At 42.1% G+C, this 17,388-nt stretch overlaps 1 protein-coding gene across 6 annotated transcripts in view; it reads right to left on the bottom strand.

Moving 5' to 3' along the window:
• Window positions 1–17,388, bottom strand: part of dachd (dachshund d) — a 92,085-nt gene that overhangs the window by 28,994 nt on the left and 45,703 nt on the right. For all 6 annotated transcript variants that reach the window (XM_071479374.1, XM_071479393.1, XM_071479365.1 and 3 more), the window contains exons 2-3: window positions 15,570–15,685; window positions 8,894–9,046 (exon numbers count right to left, since the gene is read on the bottom strand). In XM_071479374.1, the coding sequence (XP_071335475.1) occupies window positions 8,894–9,046; window positions 15,570–15,685 (269 nt within the window). The remainder of the gene's footprint in view (window positions 1–8,893; window positions 9,047–15,569; window positions 15,686–17,388) is intronic.

Here is a 17,388-nt window from a genome sequence, read left to right as displayed (position 1 = left end):
ATTTCCTGCCAAGATGCCTAATGTAACATAATGTAAGAGAAACCATGATAAGAAAACATTTCTAGTTTGATGAGGTAACATAATTGCTTTCCTACCCAAACCGCTGGAGTGTAACATGTGGTAGAAATTATGGAGGAGACAGACAGAGGTGTTTGTCCTTTAAGTGTATAAAATCTAAGGCAGGCAACTTTTATAGGATAATTTCAATCCTCAGCTCTAATGGCACGCATTCCTTATGAAATTGAAAGATCAATCATCTCTGTGACAGATCGGTTGTGAAAAAAGTTCTTCCCATCTTTGAAGAGAAAATGCTAAACACGTTTCGCCATCGCCCCCACCCCACCCCACCCCACCCACACTAGCCCCCGTTCTAGCTGTCTATTTGTCTCTTTGCTGAAAATGTTAACGAACAGGGCAATAATCAAGCCATATGCTTGCATGTGGCAAATCTCATTACAGTAAATGACCTTTACCAACCAATGCCAACATCCTTGTGCTTGATAACACTACGCGTATAGAGCGGGGGAGACAATGGTGGGTTTAGTTAACGCAATCATGCATATGGCTGGGGGTGGCCAGTGCAGCCAGGCCTTCAGGGCACATTAACAAACAGCATTCGCTTCTGTAATTTGGGTCAGAACCAGGCTCACTTTACATTTGTCACACATCACTCTTGATAAATACACAACATCGGTGTGAGAGCACCAACATCCGATCGTTGACAATAACCGTGGCACAGGGAGTGCAGTGAGCAGAAGAGGAGAGCAGAAGGAGAGGAGAGATATTACTAGCAGCTGTTACTACTGCGGGTGCAATATATTCAAGCCCAATCAATAAAGCTCCTACAGACAGTGACACCCAAGCAGACAGAGGAATCATTTTCATCTGATACTTAGCAAAGGCTCCCCTTTTAAAAAGATTGCTTTCAGTCAATGACAACCAGTTGTCATTTGACTAAGGCTCCTGAAATGAAATATATTGACGAGCGTTATCAATCACGGCCCACTCTGTCGTCATATCACTTTGGTGGAAGAAGTGTGGGGAGGGATCAGTTTGCATGTGGTCATCAGATCATCTGTTTTAATTACAAAATTAGCATCACTACCTCCTGCGCTCTCACTTCCTCCATTACAATCACCTCGCGAGAGAAAATCAGTAATGCAGTGTATAGTTTATAGTTGTAGTGCTAATGAGTTCAAGGTGAACTGTGTGATGTACAGTATCTGACTCTAATGTGAATTTTATATCACTACAGTCCAGGAAAACGGTACACAGATTAAATCTAAAAAAAATATCACTGTGTTGAGGTTATTTCAATTATTTTGTTGGTGTGAATATTTTGTTAGGGATTCTAAACACAATTTATCCTGAGATGCCTCCGTCTGTTTGTTCACACTGTGAAGGACATGCTGAGATTGTGAAATTCCTTAACATTGTTTGAACTTGCTTGCTCTCTCCCTCTTTATCTTGGTCCCAGAGGAGCGGCTGTGTGATGGCGAAGATGTCTGGGCTCAGTATGGCTGATAGCTCTATTTGGATGAAGGTTCCCATATCATAATTGAGAAGAAACACCTTCCGTTTCAGGCGAAACGACAGAGTGTTTTTGTGGAACAGAACCAACTATTTCCATGACACACAGTGCTCTTTGATTCTCCCCCTGATTGCTGCACGGTGGAGCAGCGGAGCATTTTTACACAATAATCACAGTAAAAGAGATCGTCATTTTCTTGTTCTCATCACTGTATTGTCATTACTGTTATTGTGTACACAGTAATAATATTACACTATGCTAATGTGTCCTCTTAGATGTAATCATAGTGAAATGAGAGCACATATGATATGATGATATCCAGGCTTTAAAGCTGCGCCATCATAGCTGTGTTTGTGAAAACTGCTCCACAATCTATGCAATTACACACTGTGTATATTTCACATTTCTCCAACCTGCGAAAGCTCATCATCACTGAAAGGTTGAATGTCATTTATTACACGTATCACATTTACACCAAGTGACATTGTCTTTTCAAATTGTGTTGTCTCTTCACTTTCAAAGGTCAGCCCCTTCCCTGGCTAAATTCAACCTGACAGAGAATAGTGAGGAGGGGACAGCCGAACGCATGCATCACCCCCACATCAAGCGTTCCAAATTAATCTATCCAATTAATGAAGAATGAGGCCTAATGTTGATGAGGGATGACAACTCGACTGGTCAGTTGTTTTTTATAGCTCTGCTCCTGCTATTGTGAACTAACCGTAAGAGACAATCAAACAAATATTTCCGTGACATGAGGTTTGTGTAGCGTGTTGTCTCTCCTCCTGTCTCCTCGTCTCTATAACGCCGTAACTCTGCTGCCACTCAAAGATGATAGAACTTGATATGGATCATTACGGAAATAATGTTTAATCAATTCCCCCAGTTATTGCAATCTATTTCTGCAGTTGTCTGCGTTCGTGTATTTTGTAGCTACATCAGTGTGCCTCACAATTTCCCAATCATGCATATTCAAGTATTACGCTGATGCTTAACAGCCGACGCAACTGGAATTAGAACGAGGACATTAGACTTCATTAAAAAGAGAAATCATTATCAGGTTTATCTTTTGAAATGTCTATTAAAATGTGTGTGTCGTTCTTCACTTATCTGTCACCTGGCTCCCATGAGCCTGGCAGACTAATAGAGAGATGGTGAGGGCTAAAGCCCAAGAGAGAGACAGAGACCCATCAAGCTCTTCACTCAGGCTGGAAGGCTGGCTGTCTGTCTGCTCTGCTACTCTCTGTCTAGCTCAGTGTGTCTGACTCAGTTACCACCACTACGCCCCTTTATCCCAAACACTGGCACCTTAAATGGACCCTATTTTGTCCACTTCAGCCTTGATATCACATGAAAGAAAATCAAAGCAAACCACGTTGTAATGGTATAAATCAGACAAGACAATAATGTGTTACAGTGAAAGAGGTGTTGTATGTTCGTGAAATGAATTCTATTCAGCCTATGGCTACAATCTAGTCTCTCTCAAGAGCTTCGGCTGACAAAGGCTCCCACAAGAGAGCTAGAGAGGAAGATGGATGAAGTTGCCCCTAGACACTCATATCAGGTCAGTATGTGCTTTATCCCCTAATGGTTAAGGTTAGGATTGAGTAGGGGGTGATACTAGATCTGAGCCTGAGGGCCAATGTTCTGTCTAGAGGAGCAGGAAGTAGCCACCATCCTCCATCATGGCCCACATTTAGCTGCGCTGGGCCACCAGCACTAGTGCAGCTAGCAGGTTGGAGAGCGCAGCTAGCTAGTTGGATGTGTCCTTCCACCCAGAGAGCTTTATTATTAGAAAGGACATAAACAGACTAATTAAATCGCCGCAGTGGAGCTGGGCTGACAGCTGGCACAGAGAGTGTGACCAAACAGATCCCTATCAAAGTGCAGAAGCAGTGTCTCTATATGTGTCCTGCTTTTGCGTGCTTGACTGTCTGCGTTTGCTGACATGCATGCCTCCATGTTCTGTAAGTATACGTACTTGCGGGGCTGTTCATTTTATTCATATTAGACTTGCGTTTATTCTATAATTGATGACTGTCATTTTTTCCACTGCAATTTCATTCATACACACTGTCATCTTAATGTCTTATTTATCGGTCTAGCACAAATCACATTTACACACTGATATGATCCAAAATGGTACAAATGCTATCCAGCAGAGCAGTAAACACTCCAGTAATTAGTGCATGGTCTCCAGGCTGACTCCACTCAGCTCTGCAGCATGGCCAAGCACAGACCCCATATAGAGAGGAGCCTAGTTATGCATTGATCTCAGAAAATTAAGGCTAACTGTCCCAGATTGCAGCGTCTTGATGTACCTTCTGGATGAGCAATGTACTATACATGTATTGTTTGTAGAGTAAACAAGATGATTTGGGCTCGCTGTGCTTTAAAATGAATACATCTTGAATAATTAATGACGCCCCTTAAAGCGTTGTTATGTGTGTGACCGCGAACGCAAAACCACTGATGATGAGAAAATATGGTTTTAACAAGTCAATAATGGTGAGTGCAACAAGACCAGCCTAATCAATGAGGCTGCAACGTTTGCAAACAAGGACTTGAATTATAACGCCAATAATTGATCTCTTCCATTTTTTCCTCTCTCCTTTGTGTGATGTCATTGTTTATTGATTGTTTCCTGTCAGTGAGGGATGATGGGAAGTTTTAGTTTGTTTTTGCTATGACTTTTGCCCCCCTCCCCTTCCCCTCCACCCCCCCCCCCCCCCCCCCCCCCCCCCACCCCCCTCCTCCATTTGAAATTTGCAAGCTGTAGCACCAGCTTAACCAAAAAGGATTAAGTCCCATACCCAACTGAGAACACAGATAATGCTCAGTAATTGGTAAAAAATGAAGATGAATGGGACAGCTAGATAAGGACCAATTAGCTGCTGGGAGTGTACAGCTGTGGTCTCCTCACAGAGCGCTCTCAGGGGCCAAGGCCCCCTCATTCTCTCTCACGCGAGCATGCACACACACACACACACACTCTCACGTACACAGGCACACATACACACACATGCAAACATGCAAGCGTGAGGGTGGGGCTCGCAGAAATTAGCCTGATGACCCTGGGAAGAGAGAATGATGCTTCCTCATCATCTCACCCTGAACCTCTTCCTCTCAACTCTCAGTCAGGCAACACTCCAGGTACCTGTCACCACCCGTCCAGCCTCAGCCTAGCATGTGGCTCCCCGCTCCCTGTTGGGCGCGGGCAGCCTGGACTGAAGCCACAGATGCGAGACAAAGGGCTTTCAGGTTTTTGGAAGTAGTGCTGCAGAATGTCGCTGTTTAGTTATCAGGATTTAGATTTAAAATGTGCAGTAACGTCTGATCGTTAGTGTTAGTGCACGTCTTCTTTTCCTGCAGAGCTGTCCGTCGGCGAGTTGTTCGGTTGGCATGTTGTGGCATCATCTGGCTGATGACAATGGAATTCCCATATCTAATTACAAACAAGATTTCAGCTCCATTAGAGTTGTGTGGTGAGGAGTCAGATGAGTGGCAGGGCAGCACCCAGTGGCCAAAGAGAGACGGAGGGTGAAACACAGCGAAGTAAGTGAGACAGAGTAAAAACGAGACAGGGAAAAGAGGACAGGGGTGAATGCTGCCTTATCCTTTCTTCCCACTCTTTTTCTAAGGCTCTAAGAAACACTTTATTTTCCTTCTGCAGCTGAAAAAAGCAATTCCTTCCCTTGAAATTGGCAGGTGTTTGTTAGTGGGCAGCTGACAATATTTTCTCTCCCAGTAATGAAGGTTGTGGCTGGGGTCAGTGCACTGGGAAGGAATGGCGGGCTGTTTATCCCCCTCAAGGCCCTGCGCCACACGTGTTTTGCTTGGTTTGTGATCTGTAATTGTGGCATTTCCTGAGAGGCGCAGGAACAATCCACATTGTGCTTTGAGAGGGCCCTGTCTGCCCAACTAAAGAGTGTAAAAAAAAAAAAAAAAAAAAAATCAAAAGAGGACGCCCCCACACACCTCTCATTCTGTCTCTGTACATTTCTATGTCACTATATGTCCATCTTTTCATCTGTGTCCCCCTCATATAGTACAAAAACACCTGTTTCCCTTCTCTCCTCTCATTCAGGATGTTTGGTTATTTAGCTGAGAGTTGAACTGGCTGTTTTTCTCCTTATAATTAATAACATTGATGCAAACAGGAAGGTCTAATTGTGATGAATATTTAATGCGAGGGAGAAACATTAGCCTGTTCAGTTTACATCAACACAAAGACAGCGACGGGCAATCCAACTCTACAAACAGAACAGAGTGTCCTTCACTGGCTGTCTCTGCGGTGCTTTGCTTTAAGCACTTCACAACACAAGATATGCTTCAGACAAACACTGAGATGAGGCACCTGTATTTTAACCCGAGGAGGGTTTTTTTTTTTTTTTTTTTCAAAGGGTTTATGTAGTAGCTCTGTCTGATTAAATGGTTCTATGTCCTTAGTGGTATTATCAGATGCATGCTCATTATCATATCAATTCCTATCATGGTTGGTACCATAATTTGTGTAAGTAAACACATCCGTTTGTGTAAGTCTTAGTTTAAGCTGGATGATTATAAAAACTCCAGTCCATTTCCTGAGAGCAGCTGTGGCCTGAGTCTGTTAAAAACAGCATGAGGTCATACCCCAGGCGGTGCTATGAACCACAGCCGGTCCAGTCCCAACAAAGCTACAGCCAAATACAGTTCTCCTTCTGCCCACTCCACGCTGTATCAGTCAAGTGATTTATAAGTTTAGATTGCGATTGGATAATAGGCTTGAGAGCTGGACATATTAGGCATTCACAGTCCAAAATAGTCCATGAAAACAGGCTGGAGTGAGACACTTTTGGAATGTTAAATAACCTTGTAATCATGCTTTCTTTTAAGCCTGTTCATATTTTTGCAAATTCACAAAATGCTTCCATTAAAAATAAACATGTGAGTGGAAGCTAGGGGCTAGATGAAGAAGACAGCATACTGCTAGCTGTGTTTCATGGCCCTGCAGTGCAGAGCGGGCCATATTTCTCCAGCGTATTATCAGGATGACTCCTGGTGGCCACCCTGTCACAGGAGAGTGCTTGATATAAACAAGAGATTGCTGCGACACCCAGTAATCAATATTAGGATGGTTTCAGTACCAAACATCATTTGTCTCTGCAACCATTCCTTTGACCAAACGAAGCATTAATTCAAATCATAAATCTGAGCTGATTTAAATCCGCGGAGAGTGAGGGAGAGAGAGAGGCCCCTGTCTGACTGCCTGCCCCTAATGATTTATTTTCTACATTTCTGCGAGCGAGAGATTTGTCCATACTCACTGACAGGTCACCTTCAAACGCCAGTGGCAGACTGTTCATCACCATGCAGACGAGCATCTCATCGCTGCGAGTAAATATTAAAGGAAAAGAATCCAATTGATTGTGGATGGGGCCGAGAGGCGTCACTGCCATATATTTCACTCAGAGAGCTAATGCTGTGGCCCATGCACCCACACCTAGAGCTGCTACCCCTTGCCAGAATTATGATTCTACCGGGAGCCTGTGTGGCTGGCTGTGGGCTCAAGGTTACAATTTAAATTGTAAAAAGATAAAACAGTTTCTTATTAGCTCCATTGCCATAGCCTTGCAGTTGGTACTCACATTTATCTTTATTTCCGTGACCTCGTATGCTCGTATTCTCTTTTTTACACACTCCATTCTCTCAGAGTGATGACCTCACACTTTATGCATTTTGCATTGTTAAATCTGCTTAGAAACACATCCTGTTTTCATCCCGCACACCATAAGCTCCATGGTGTCAAGCATTACTGTTGAAATGTATTCAGGAGTTGAGCCATTTATTACTGTAAATGAATCAAAACCTCCATTTAGCAACCAAAGCTACAGGGATTACATTTGGACTATAATTTGGAATGGGCTCATGAATCCGCACTAACATACATTATCTTTCTCTTTAATACACTAAGTGGTTCTGTGTGATATTACAAAAATCCTTCTGCATTTTAGGGCTAATAATTAATTGAAATGGCACACAGTGAAAAAAACAGTGCTCTCACAGCAATTCAATTAGACCTTGTTAAAAGCTGATAGCTTAGGGAAACAGTTCACAGTTTCACTTAAGCTATTAAGAATTTTTTTTTTCCTTCTAACACAAAAGTGCAACATTTCAAGAGAAAACAAGACTTACAGCACATACAATCTGAATAAAAACAACATTTTACCATTTATCAAACAAAATAGCAGCATAGTGAAGATAGTGTCAAGCTGTATGTATAGGAACAGTTATTACCTCTGGCCAATATGTTTTTGTTTTTGATTCCTGTACATGTGTTTGGCTGTTAATCAAACAGCATCTGAAAAACTACTATTAAAATTTGGTCGACAGTCAGGCAGTGGGTCTCAGAACAGGGGATGAGTGTTGAACCTTGCATTGGCTCTAGATGAATTCATCAGAATATTACACATGCATTTCAGCCTTATTAATGTCATTACATATATGCATATACATTTTGTATTCATTTTATGATATATCCCACCATATTCCAATAAGTGGTCACCAATTTCTTGTAGGTGAAAGCTGCACACAGTCACTCTCAGCAAAGCTGCAAAATGTGATGGCTTTCTTCTGCTACAGGTCGTGTTACAGAAACTTTAAAGTTACATAAAATGTTAAAACTAAAGTTTGACTGATTGGAAATTCAGTCTTCTGCAAACTCGTCATTTTCAGACAGGATTAAAAATTTCTTCAAAAATCACAGCTGGGATTTTCAGTTATTGTGCATATTTTGAAGCAGTTGCAGGTAGAGATGCAAATTTAATCATTCAATATTTGTGAGAGCCCTGAAAATAAATTCACTTTATGATACACCCTAGCATTTCGTTATAAGTGGTTGCCAGTTTCTTGTAGGTGTAACTTGTAATTCTACTCTTACATGGTGCAAAGAAACTTGATAAATTTAGGTCATAACGTGAAAATAGTTATTCTACAAACAAATTCTAAATAAAGACTCAGGATTTTCTTGAAACATCAGGACTGTCATCAGCAAATCTGCATCAGTCTCAATTAGTAGACATTCCTTGAGTGAGATGCAGATCATACTGTTAATGTTTAAACATATTAAAGGCATTATAATATTATTAAAATAGTACACAGATGATTGTGTGGTAATGGAAGAGAAATGAGGTCTCTCACTGTGAGGTGAAATGGTGACAAGCATGTAATTCTTAATGTGTGTGTTTGTGTCTTTGCCTGCTCAGGCACAAACATTAGTTTGCAGCAAGCATTTATGAGAGTATGGGTGTGTTTGTGACCGTGTGTGTGTGTGTGTGTGCGCGCGGGCGCGTGTGTGCGTGTGAGTGTGAAGGGCATCCTCACCAACGCTGGAGCTGAGGTCTCCATTCTCTCCGTCGGCCCCATGGTGGTTGGCGTTGCCGTGGTAGCTGCTCATCGCCTCCAGCTTGATCTTCTTGACCTTCATGGCCTCTGCGATGGCTGCGTTGGCAGCTGCTGCCGCCGCTGCTGTCAGGCCTGGAGAAAGGAGGCAGAGGAGACAGAGCACTTACAGACCGCTACATGTCTGCTGGGGCTGAGCCACTGCACCTGCAAAACCTTTCAGAAACCTGCCCTGGTGGAAAAAAAACCAGTGAAAAAGGAATTTTGAAATAATAAAACAATGAATAATTTTATACACTGTGCGGAATAAGCGCCTATGAGATCATGGCTTGGTTTTTCATCTTCTGACAGGGGATATCTTCACAGCAGGTTATCATGCTGATGGGATGGATCCCTGTGTGTGTGGCAGCATATGATCTTTATGAATGTTTCGCCAACTCTGGCATTCCTCGCCACTATATTGATGTATTTCTATCTTGATGGGAATAGATGCAGTCAAGATAGCATTACGCCAGCATTTTGTGTGTCCAACTTATAATACACAAAGTATGTCTGTGTATAATGGAGGTATGGTGACACAGTGTGACACAGGAGGGTTCGGGGAGAGAAAAAGTGAAACAGGAAGTGAGGAAGGTTAAACGTAAACAAGTACAGAGCGAGAACTGTATCTTGAGACCTCTTAGCGAGGGTATTTCTAATGCATTCATCAGATCCAAATCACCCCGAATAACGCCTGACATTGGTATTCAAATTCTTCACAGCTATATACTGTAGTACTTCATAGTAAGAGGGTTCTTCTGAAAGTCAAGGCCAGTCACCACACAGAATCGAAAACTGTAAACAATGTACCATGGGTTCAAGTATTTTATTCTTTAATACTTGAAAGTGGCTTTGAGTTTATTCAGTACTTAAGAGGGCCATGTATGAAAATTAACAAAGGAGCATGAGCCATAATAATAAAGGAGAAATCACTGTGTTTCTATTGCATTCCAAACATTTTCAGGACTTTTGAGGTGGGAAAATAATGAGGCATTTGGCATCACGACCTCTAAATTTTTGTTAAGTGGAAATGAGATTGGGCATAAAAGAAAAATCACAAAAAACTGAGAATAGCTTTTATCATATTGTCATATATCATATTTAAGACTAGTATATTTAACTGCCCATATAAACTCAAAAACAGGAAAAACTATAGAAATAGTCTTTTCTCTGCGCTCTTGCATTAGCCTGCACAAGTGTTTGTACTGTTTTACACAATGCAACAAATATTGCAACACATTCTTTAATATGCAAATCACTTCCTCATTTTCTATCAATTTCTGACATGTCAAATATTTTTGAGAATTTCCATGGACTCTTCTCCGGCTGAGCGCTGCTGTTTTCTTGAGCCGACTAAATGACTATTGACATCACATTTTATGTAATCATTCACATATCCACTGCCATCTCTGAATATGTACTGCAATAGCAATATTTTACATGGTCGTCCAACTCGATCAAAACAGACTTTATATGACTGATATAGTAAGTCTGAGATTATAGACATACATATGCTTAGCACACTGCAGAGATCATAAAGCACTGGTTTGTCATTGTGGTACTTCCAGGGTTCTGGTGTGTTGAACGTGACTGAAATCTTTATTCATGAGGCTGGTCTCAAACAGCAGGGACAGATAGTGGTAAAGCTCCTCTAGGCCTGGCGTGTCTCAGGAGAGTCCCACGACTCTTCTTGCCAACCCTAGCAACAAAATCAAAGCTGCATGGCGAGAAAAAGATATGTACCTATTAGTGGAATCACTCATATCCACAATACGGTATATCACCTGCCCTTTCACAGAGGCTGCTTATACTTGATATGCAGGTTTGTCTTACGTTTGATGCAGAACAAGGCAAAGTCTGCGTTTATCATCTCTAAGCTGTCACGTCTTCATGATGGGACTCAAGAGTGACTATTAGCCATGCAGTTGAGGGGAGACACAAGTACAAGGAGAGGTAGAAATCAAACATGTGGCTTTAATAGATACATGCAAGCATGTGCACGCAGAGGCACAGACGCACACTGACAAACACGCACACAAGAACATACCAGCCCGGGCACCCTCTCTCCTCTCATCCCCAGCTGATAGGCAGATGGCGAGAGTCACTCTGAGCCACTGACATGGAGGTGCATATAATTTAAAGCCTTGTTTGCATCTTAAAATACATCAGTACCATATTGACGTACAGTATACATCATGTCAACGAGGGCCCTCTCGTTTGCAATGGGCCCTGGCTGCTGTTCCATATGCATAGGCAGAGGAGGGGAGGGGAGGGGGGCATTGCCTCATAAGAAGGTGATACTTTTCCACATAATGAATGTGGCCTCTGCCCAGTCTGAAGGTCAGCCTTCATTTGTGTATAATGGGCAAGAGTCAACTGTTTTCCAAATGAGACGTATGCAGAACAGACTGCCGAGTAAATATTGAAATCACCTCTGGGCTGTTTGTGTGATAAATTCCCCCCACAAATCAGGTGCCGCTCAAAGGAGTGCCGCAGTGGTGCTCTCAGATGCTCTCTAACTTTGGCTGTGAGAACACTGTGGTTTATTGCACTGCAGCCTGTGTGTCCTCAACATTTCTGGACTGGAGTAAAAAAAATTAAAAAATCAAACAAAGGAAAAAGGTAAATGAATCCTCGCAGAAGAAAGCAACACGTTTTGATTAAATGTTTAATAAGTACACAAAAGATAAGAAATGGATTTGTATTAATGAGAAATGATCACTTTTCTGTTTTTCATTTGTCAGTCTGCTAAGACCTCCACCCCGTGTTTGACTAAGTGATAAACTACATGAATCGAAGTCTTTGTTCTGATAATTGTTTCATTTCAACAGATCAATTGTCATATCCACATAACACACACCTCAATACAGTGGATGTGATGAGGTAGCCTGGGAGATGCTGGCGCCCAGCAACAAGTCTATTAAGCCACTAGAAGTCTAAACGTCAACAAGACCAATCCCACTCAGCGCTAATCTGCATTCATTACTATGCAAACAAAACAATCCAGCCTCATATATTCTTTCAAAGTCACCTTTAGATTCAGACACTTTCTCTCATATAGACACACGGTCAGAATCCTCCTGAGCACAAAACAAACAGCGCATCGCGGCCGCATGTAGAGAGCCACACCAGTCAGCGAGCGGAAAAAGGGAAGATTTCAACAAATAGAGAATAGCATGGCACTGTCACATGGGGAGCACAAAACAGCAAATAACAGAGACAAGGTCTGATGGTAGCCCTTGGAGCAGCTGTCATATTAAATAATAATGAAGGATCTATTAATATGCAAAGGAAGCAGCAGCCGACTGGCTTAACGCTGTCATGCCTCTGCATATTGTCAGGATCTTCATCATTAATTAACATGCTAGCTGCCCCATACCTGCGCCAGTGTCAGAACATTCTTACAACAAACACCCCAATGCCTGTGCCCTCCGCAACTAACTCGTATAATTAAATTAAAATCAGATTAACTTCACATCAGTACACAAAAGACTGACTTTTATGACTTTCTCTAGCAGTGATAAAATAAAAAAAGAAAACAGAACCACAGCTTATCTGTTGCGTTTCTGCTGTGTTTCTGTTTGGGACTGCACCATGGGCAACGATGAAAACACACTTTATTTATCAGGCAAGCAGGATAAGTAGAGAAGAGACACTCCATGTCAATGAGCATGGCCGCCTAATTTAATGCATGGACTGGTGGCAGCACAGCAATGACAAACTGGGGTTGGGAACAATGCGACTCTTAGGTACGCTGCACCACTTGAACTGTGCTATCCACATCATGACAAATTTAGTATCAATTACAGAGCGCGCTAACCTTATGACAAGCAGAGAACTGATAGAGGAGGGGTAAAGGCACAAAGAACTGACACTAAATTACCTGGTGCATACTGGATCTATTTTAAAGCAGCTTGAAGTGGCACCAGATTAGATGATCCACTCTAGAAGCTGACGTGCTAATTGTACATCAAAAGAACATAAATATTACAAAATGTCTCCACCTGCTTGTAAGAAGCGGCTCTCTGAGGCACTGGTATCTACACACATACTTGTGCAGAAAGGCAGAGCCGTCTAGCATTAGAAAATATTGTTTTTATCGGTAAAGTACAGGATGCACCCTGGTAAAATGCAGGTGACATTCATTTCTCTAATGGTAAATGCAGTACTCTTGCGTTATTCAAAAGGTTGAAGCCATATCCAGGACATAAATGAATTATATTGAAGCTGCTGCTTAAGTAGTGGCCAGAGTGTGAGTGGAGGCCCTCTCCACTTTAAAGGAGATGTCATCTCAGTGTGGTGTCAGTCCACAGCAAATAATCCGATTTGAGGGCCAATCTGCCTGTAATGCATCAGCAACTGGAAAGGCTCCAGAGCAAACCACCCCCCCGCCCCCCTTCCACCCAACAACCCCCACCCCCCCTCAGGCATGAACGCTAGCATGCACGCATTCAGACACTCACACTTACACATGTGCTTTCACACACATATGAGGGTATTTCCTTAAATGGAAACCTAAGCATATTAAGATGTCCTTTTCTAAATGGAACTGGTGTCAAGGGCAAAGATACATATGTTAACAATGTGTTTCACATTGGCTTCTCTGGTCCTGTTAAGAGCACGAAGAAGACGTCTTTCCACTGCCTTGAATATGGTCATTGATTTTAATCTGATGTGATCTGAGTCTATGTCTAATCTCAATGTCTAATAACAAAAAAAAAAAACATTTGCTGATCATGGTTTGCATGATGAAATCTCAGCAAACAAAATTCCCTAAAACAGGAGGAAGTGAAAAATTATGCATTGGTTCTGTCAGTTCCTCCTCCCTTACACAGCTAGAAGATAATTGTATTTCTTTTTTACTTTTTGCCAAACTTGAGTCAACCACTCCTGAGTGATGAAGGGCTGGGGGAGAAGCCCCAGCATCGCACATTTGCTCATGTAACACCAGCAGAGAATTGACATTCTACTGTGAACAAAACATTTCATGGAGTGTTTTGCCCTTTCTCTGTAGCCCAAATGAAAGTGTGCAATGGGTTTTTTTTTGTTGTTGTTTTTTTTGTGGCGTCTTGGCGAATTGGTGAAGCCCTCGGCCCATTTTCCGTCTGCGCGTGCGGGCGCTAACTCATCTGCAAAATGAACTAATCTGACATGACATGATAGTGTAACTATTTAAGACAGTTTCTCAATGTTGCTTTTTTATCATCAATCAGTACATTTGGACATGACAGGGAGATCAATTAGTCGCCTACTTAGATGCTAACTTCTGTGTGGTCAATTATACTTCATTATTAATCTGTCAAAATCTGTAACTTCCTTGACGTTTAATGCTTAATACTATCATCAAAACAATAAGTGGTTTAATTATAACACAGAAATTGATGGAAAAGTTCTGTCTCGCCACAGTTAGGAGGCTTAAGGCGGTTATGAGAAGACCAAAAACCTCAATTACTTTATCTCTGCCCCCCTGAATACCCTGACTAAATGTCAAGATCATAGAGTCCCGCTGGGCTTAAAGGGGATGATATCAAAAGGCTTTTCTGTTGCTTTATGTTCCACTAAATAACACGGGTCTTTCTCAACTTTGTCCTCCTCTGTGTTCACTTCGGCCTTTAAGTTGGCTTTCTATACGACAGCGCAGATAGCCAGTGACCTCATTCTATTCCCAGAGTTCAAAGCACTAGCCTGTGAGCCTCCATTGTGCTAAATCATAAGGACGGCCCGATCTATGTGTTATACAGAATTTCAAACACCTCACAGACGCTGCTTTGCCAAATGAAAAACAACAACACATGAGACCGTTTTCACAAAGATGCAAATAATGTGTGAGGTAAGATAATTACTACTGTGCTAAAATTGCTATACATCGAAGCTCACAATGGAAAATCAGCTGTGGTGTTTCATCTCTTTGTAAAGAACTACAGTTAATAGTTGGTTAAATACAATGTGTACAGTATGCCGAGCGAGCATTCAAAGAGCTCCTTTCGACAGTACAATATCATTAAATACATATCAAAAAGGAGAGCAAAATATGCAAATCAGAGCACTTACAGCCACCAACATCAAAGCAGTCACAATGAAGCCAGCCACAAATAGAACAAAAGCATTAGTTGCAATAAGACTTGGCCCAGGGGTAAGTTAGGGCACAAATGGTTGTTGTTGATTCTTGTGGCGATAAGCTTGCTTTAGCATCACTACTGCCTATGTACATATACCAGTGGAGTGGATTTAATCGCACTAATTAGAATGCACTCAAGGCAAAATGCAACATCTACTGGAATAATCTGAGAGAAAAGATCTCCACTCCAATTTATTCTCCCCCTTTTGGTTTCCGGGGGTTGAGCAGACGATCTGTTTTTGGTAAACGAGTGAGCGGCTGGTGTCTGGTGGTTGGGTGCATGTGTCACTTTGGACTGGTTGCCATTTCGAGGACAAGCTGCAGGGAGGCCACTCGTAGGGAGGCTTTGTGTGTGTATGTATGAGTGTGTGTGGGTGTGTGTGTGTATGTGTGTGTGTGTATGTGTGACAGATAGAAAGAGGGAGATAGAAGAGACCCAGACAGAGTGAATCAGAGCCTTAGCAACAGCGACGGAGCGCACAGACTAAGACCAAACCATACCTGTGGGTGGGATCATGCCGGGGGACATGAGGCCAGGAACTGAGTGGGGCATAATGTGGGGGTTCTCTGGTGATGTCACACTCTGGGTCCTCTTCGGAGGCCGGCCGGGTCTGGAGCTAAAACACCGGGCAGAGAAGGAGGAGAACGCAGGTGAGAGGCATGGAGGAGACTGGCAGAGGGAGGAGGGGTTGTGGGGTTGTGTGGGTGGTGATGGTGGCGGAGGGGGAGGGAGGGTGTTAACATTTGGAGCACTCCAGAATGCAATTCCATTCCAAAGAGCTAACATGTACTGTAAATAAATTTCTTTTCAAGGACAGTTGCTTTCTGCAGCTCAACATAATAGACTTCCATAACTAATTAGATTACACGGTGAATTCATTTCCTTTATTGAAGATCAACCACTTTTTGATGCATAATTCATAACCCGTACCTCGTTACCTGTTCCTCCGTATTAATATCCCCACACTATTTGAATTGCCTCGTTTGCATATGCTAAAATCCAGTGCGCGGCCCTCGGCCTGGAAATTACATGTTAACTTGTTATAATTATTGCAGTCAGGCCACTATTGATTTATGAGACTTTTAAAAACCAAATATGTGTAGTTCTGGTAATGAATGATATTTTAAGGTTCTTCAGGAAATTAAAAGGCAATGGCTGCCTTAGGAAATGTTCTGCTTGCTTGATTTAATGCGTGCCTTAGCTGGAAGGTGGTGTGACAGAGTGATTCAGACCTGTTGGACGGTTCTGATGGGGGAGTTTTATTACACCAAACGAGGGGCACAGATCCAGCCGTGATAAATGACTGTGCCACCTTACTGTGGAGGAGAAAAGGCCTCCAAAGCAGATACACCCCTGACTTTCCACACATCTTGCTCATTCACTTATTAATACAGCTTCGAGTTGCAATCAATACCTACTTTGCTGGCTTATAGTTACAAAGAAAAGCCTACAGGGTGAAAAAAACGCAATGAGCATATAATGAGGGGGCCAAGATCCTATAGAGGTATATTCTTTATGAACAAGGAGCTGGATGTCTCAGCTGAAGATGAATTATGGTGACTTGACACAGGTGACATATTGGCTTCATACATTATTTCACATACGATAGTCCATTTCGAGCTTAACCAGGATACTAAGTTCTCTCCAGTATGAACTAAGCTTAATCATCTTTAAAACACCGAAGGGTTTCCGCAGTGTGCTGAAACTATGGGAGGAGATCTGAACAAACATGGATACATTTTACATAAAAGACAGGACAGAGCCAGAAATCAAACCCAGGAGATATGTGTTGAGCCGCTGTTCTCTTTGTAAGAGGACTGCATTCAGGTTACTTATTTTTCTGTTAAAGGGTCACTGTCAAGTTTGTAGTAAGGTGTGATTTATTTAGTTATGGATTCTCGCCATAAATATATCTATATCAGTAATGATTATACATTTGCCATGATACTGTGGTCTGTGAATGATTAAAGGGAATTTTATCACTTTATTGTCACTGATCACACCGAATGTGTTGCACTGTATGTAGGTTTGTAGGTTTAATGTGGCAAATGATTGTCAGCACAATCATGAAATTAGTGAATGCTACCTACTGATGAGCTTTTTTAAACAGTGATTACTTCTGGACTCTATCAACCAGTACAGTATATGAGGCCGTTTGTGTAACAGTAAGTTTCACTACATTTCCCAAAGGCAGTATCTACAGGGTGATGCAGTGTTGTAGTTCAGATACTCAGCCTTAGTAGTTGAATTTATTCAGCCGTGTCTTGTGAGGTTTATTTACCTCAGTCCTGCTAATAGAGTGCACTCGCTCTATCTGTC

This window comes from Trachinotus anak, unplaced genomic scaffold (assembly GCF_046630095.1).
Source record: "Trachinotus anak isolate AG129_WGS33_773 ecotype Australia unplaced genomic scaffold, CSIRO_AGI_Tana_v1 ptg000001l, whole genome shotgun sequence".
NCBI lineage: Eukaryota > Metazoa > Chordata > Actinopteri > Carangiformes > Carangidae > Trachinotus > Trachinotus anak.
The sequence above is the reverse complement of the archived record's forward strand: the minus strand, read 5'-3'. Positions and strand labels throughout refer to the sequence as shown.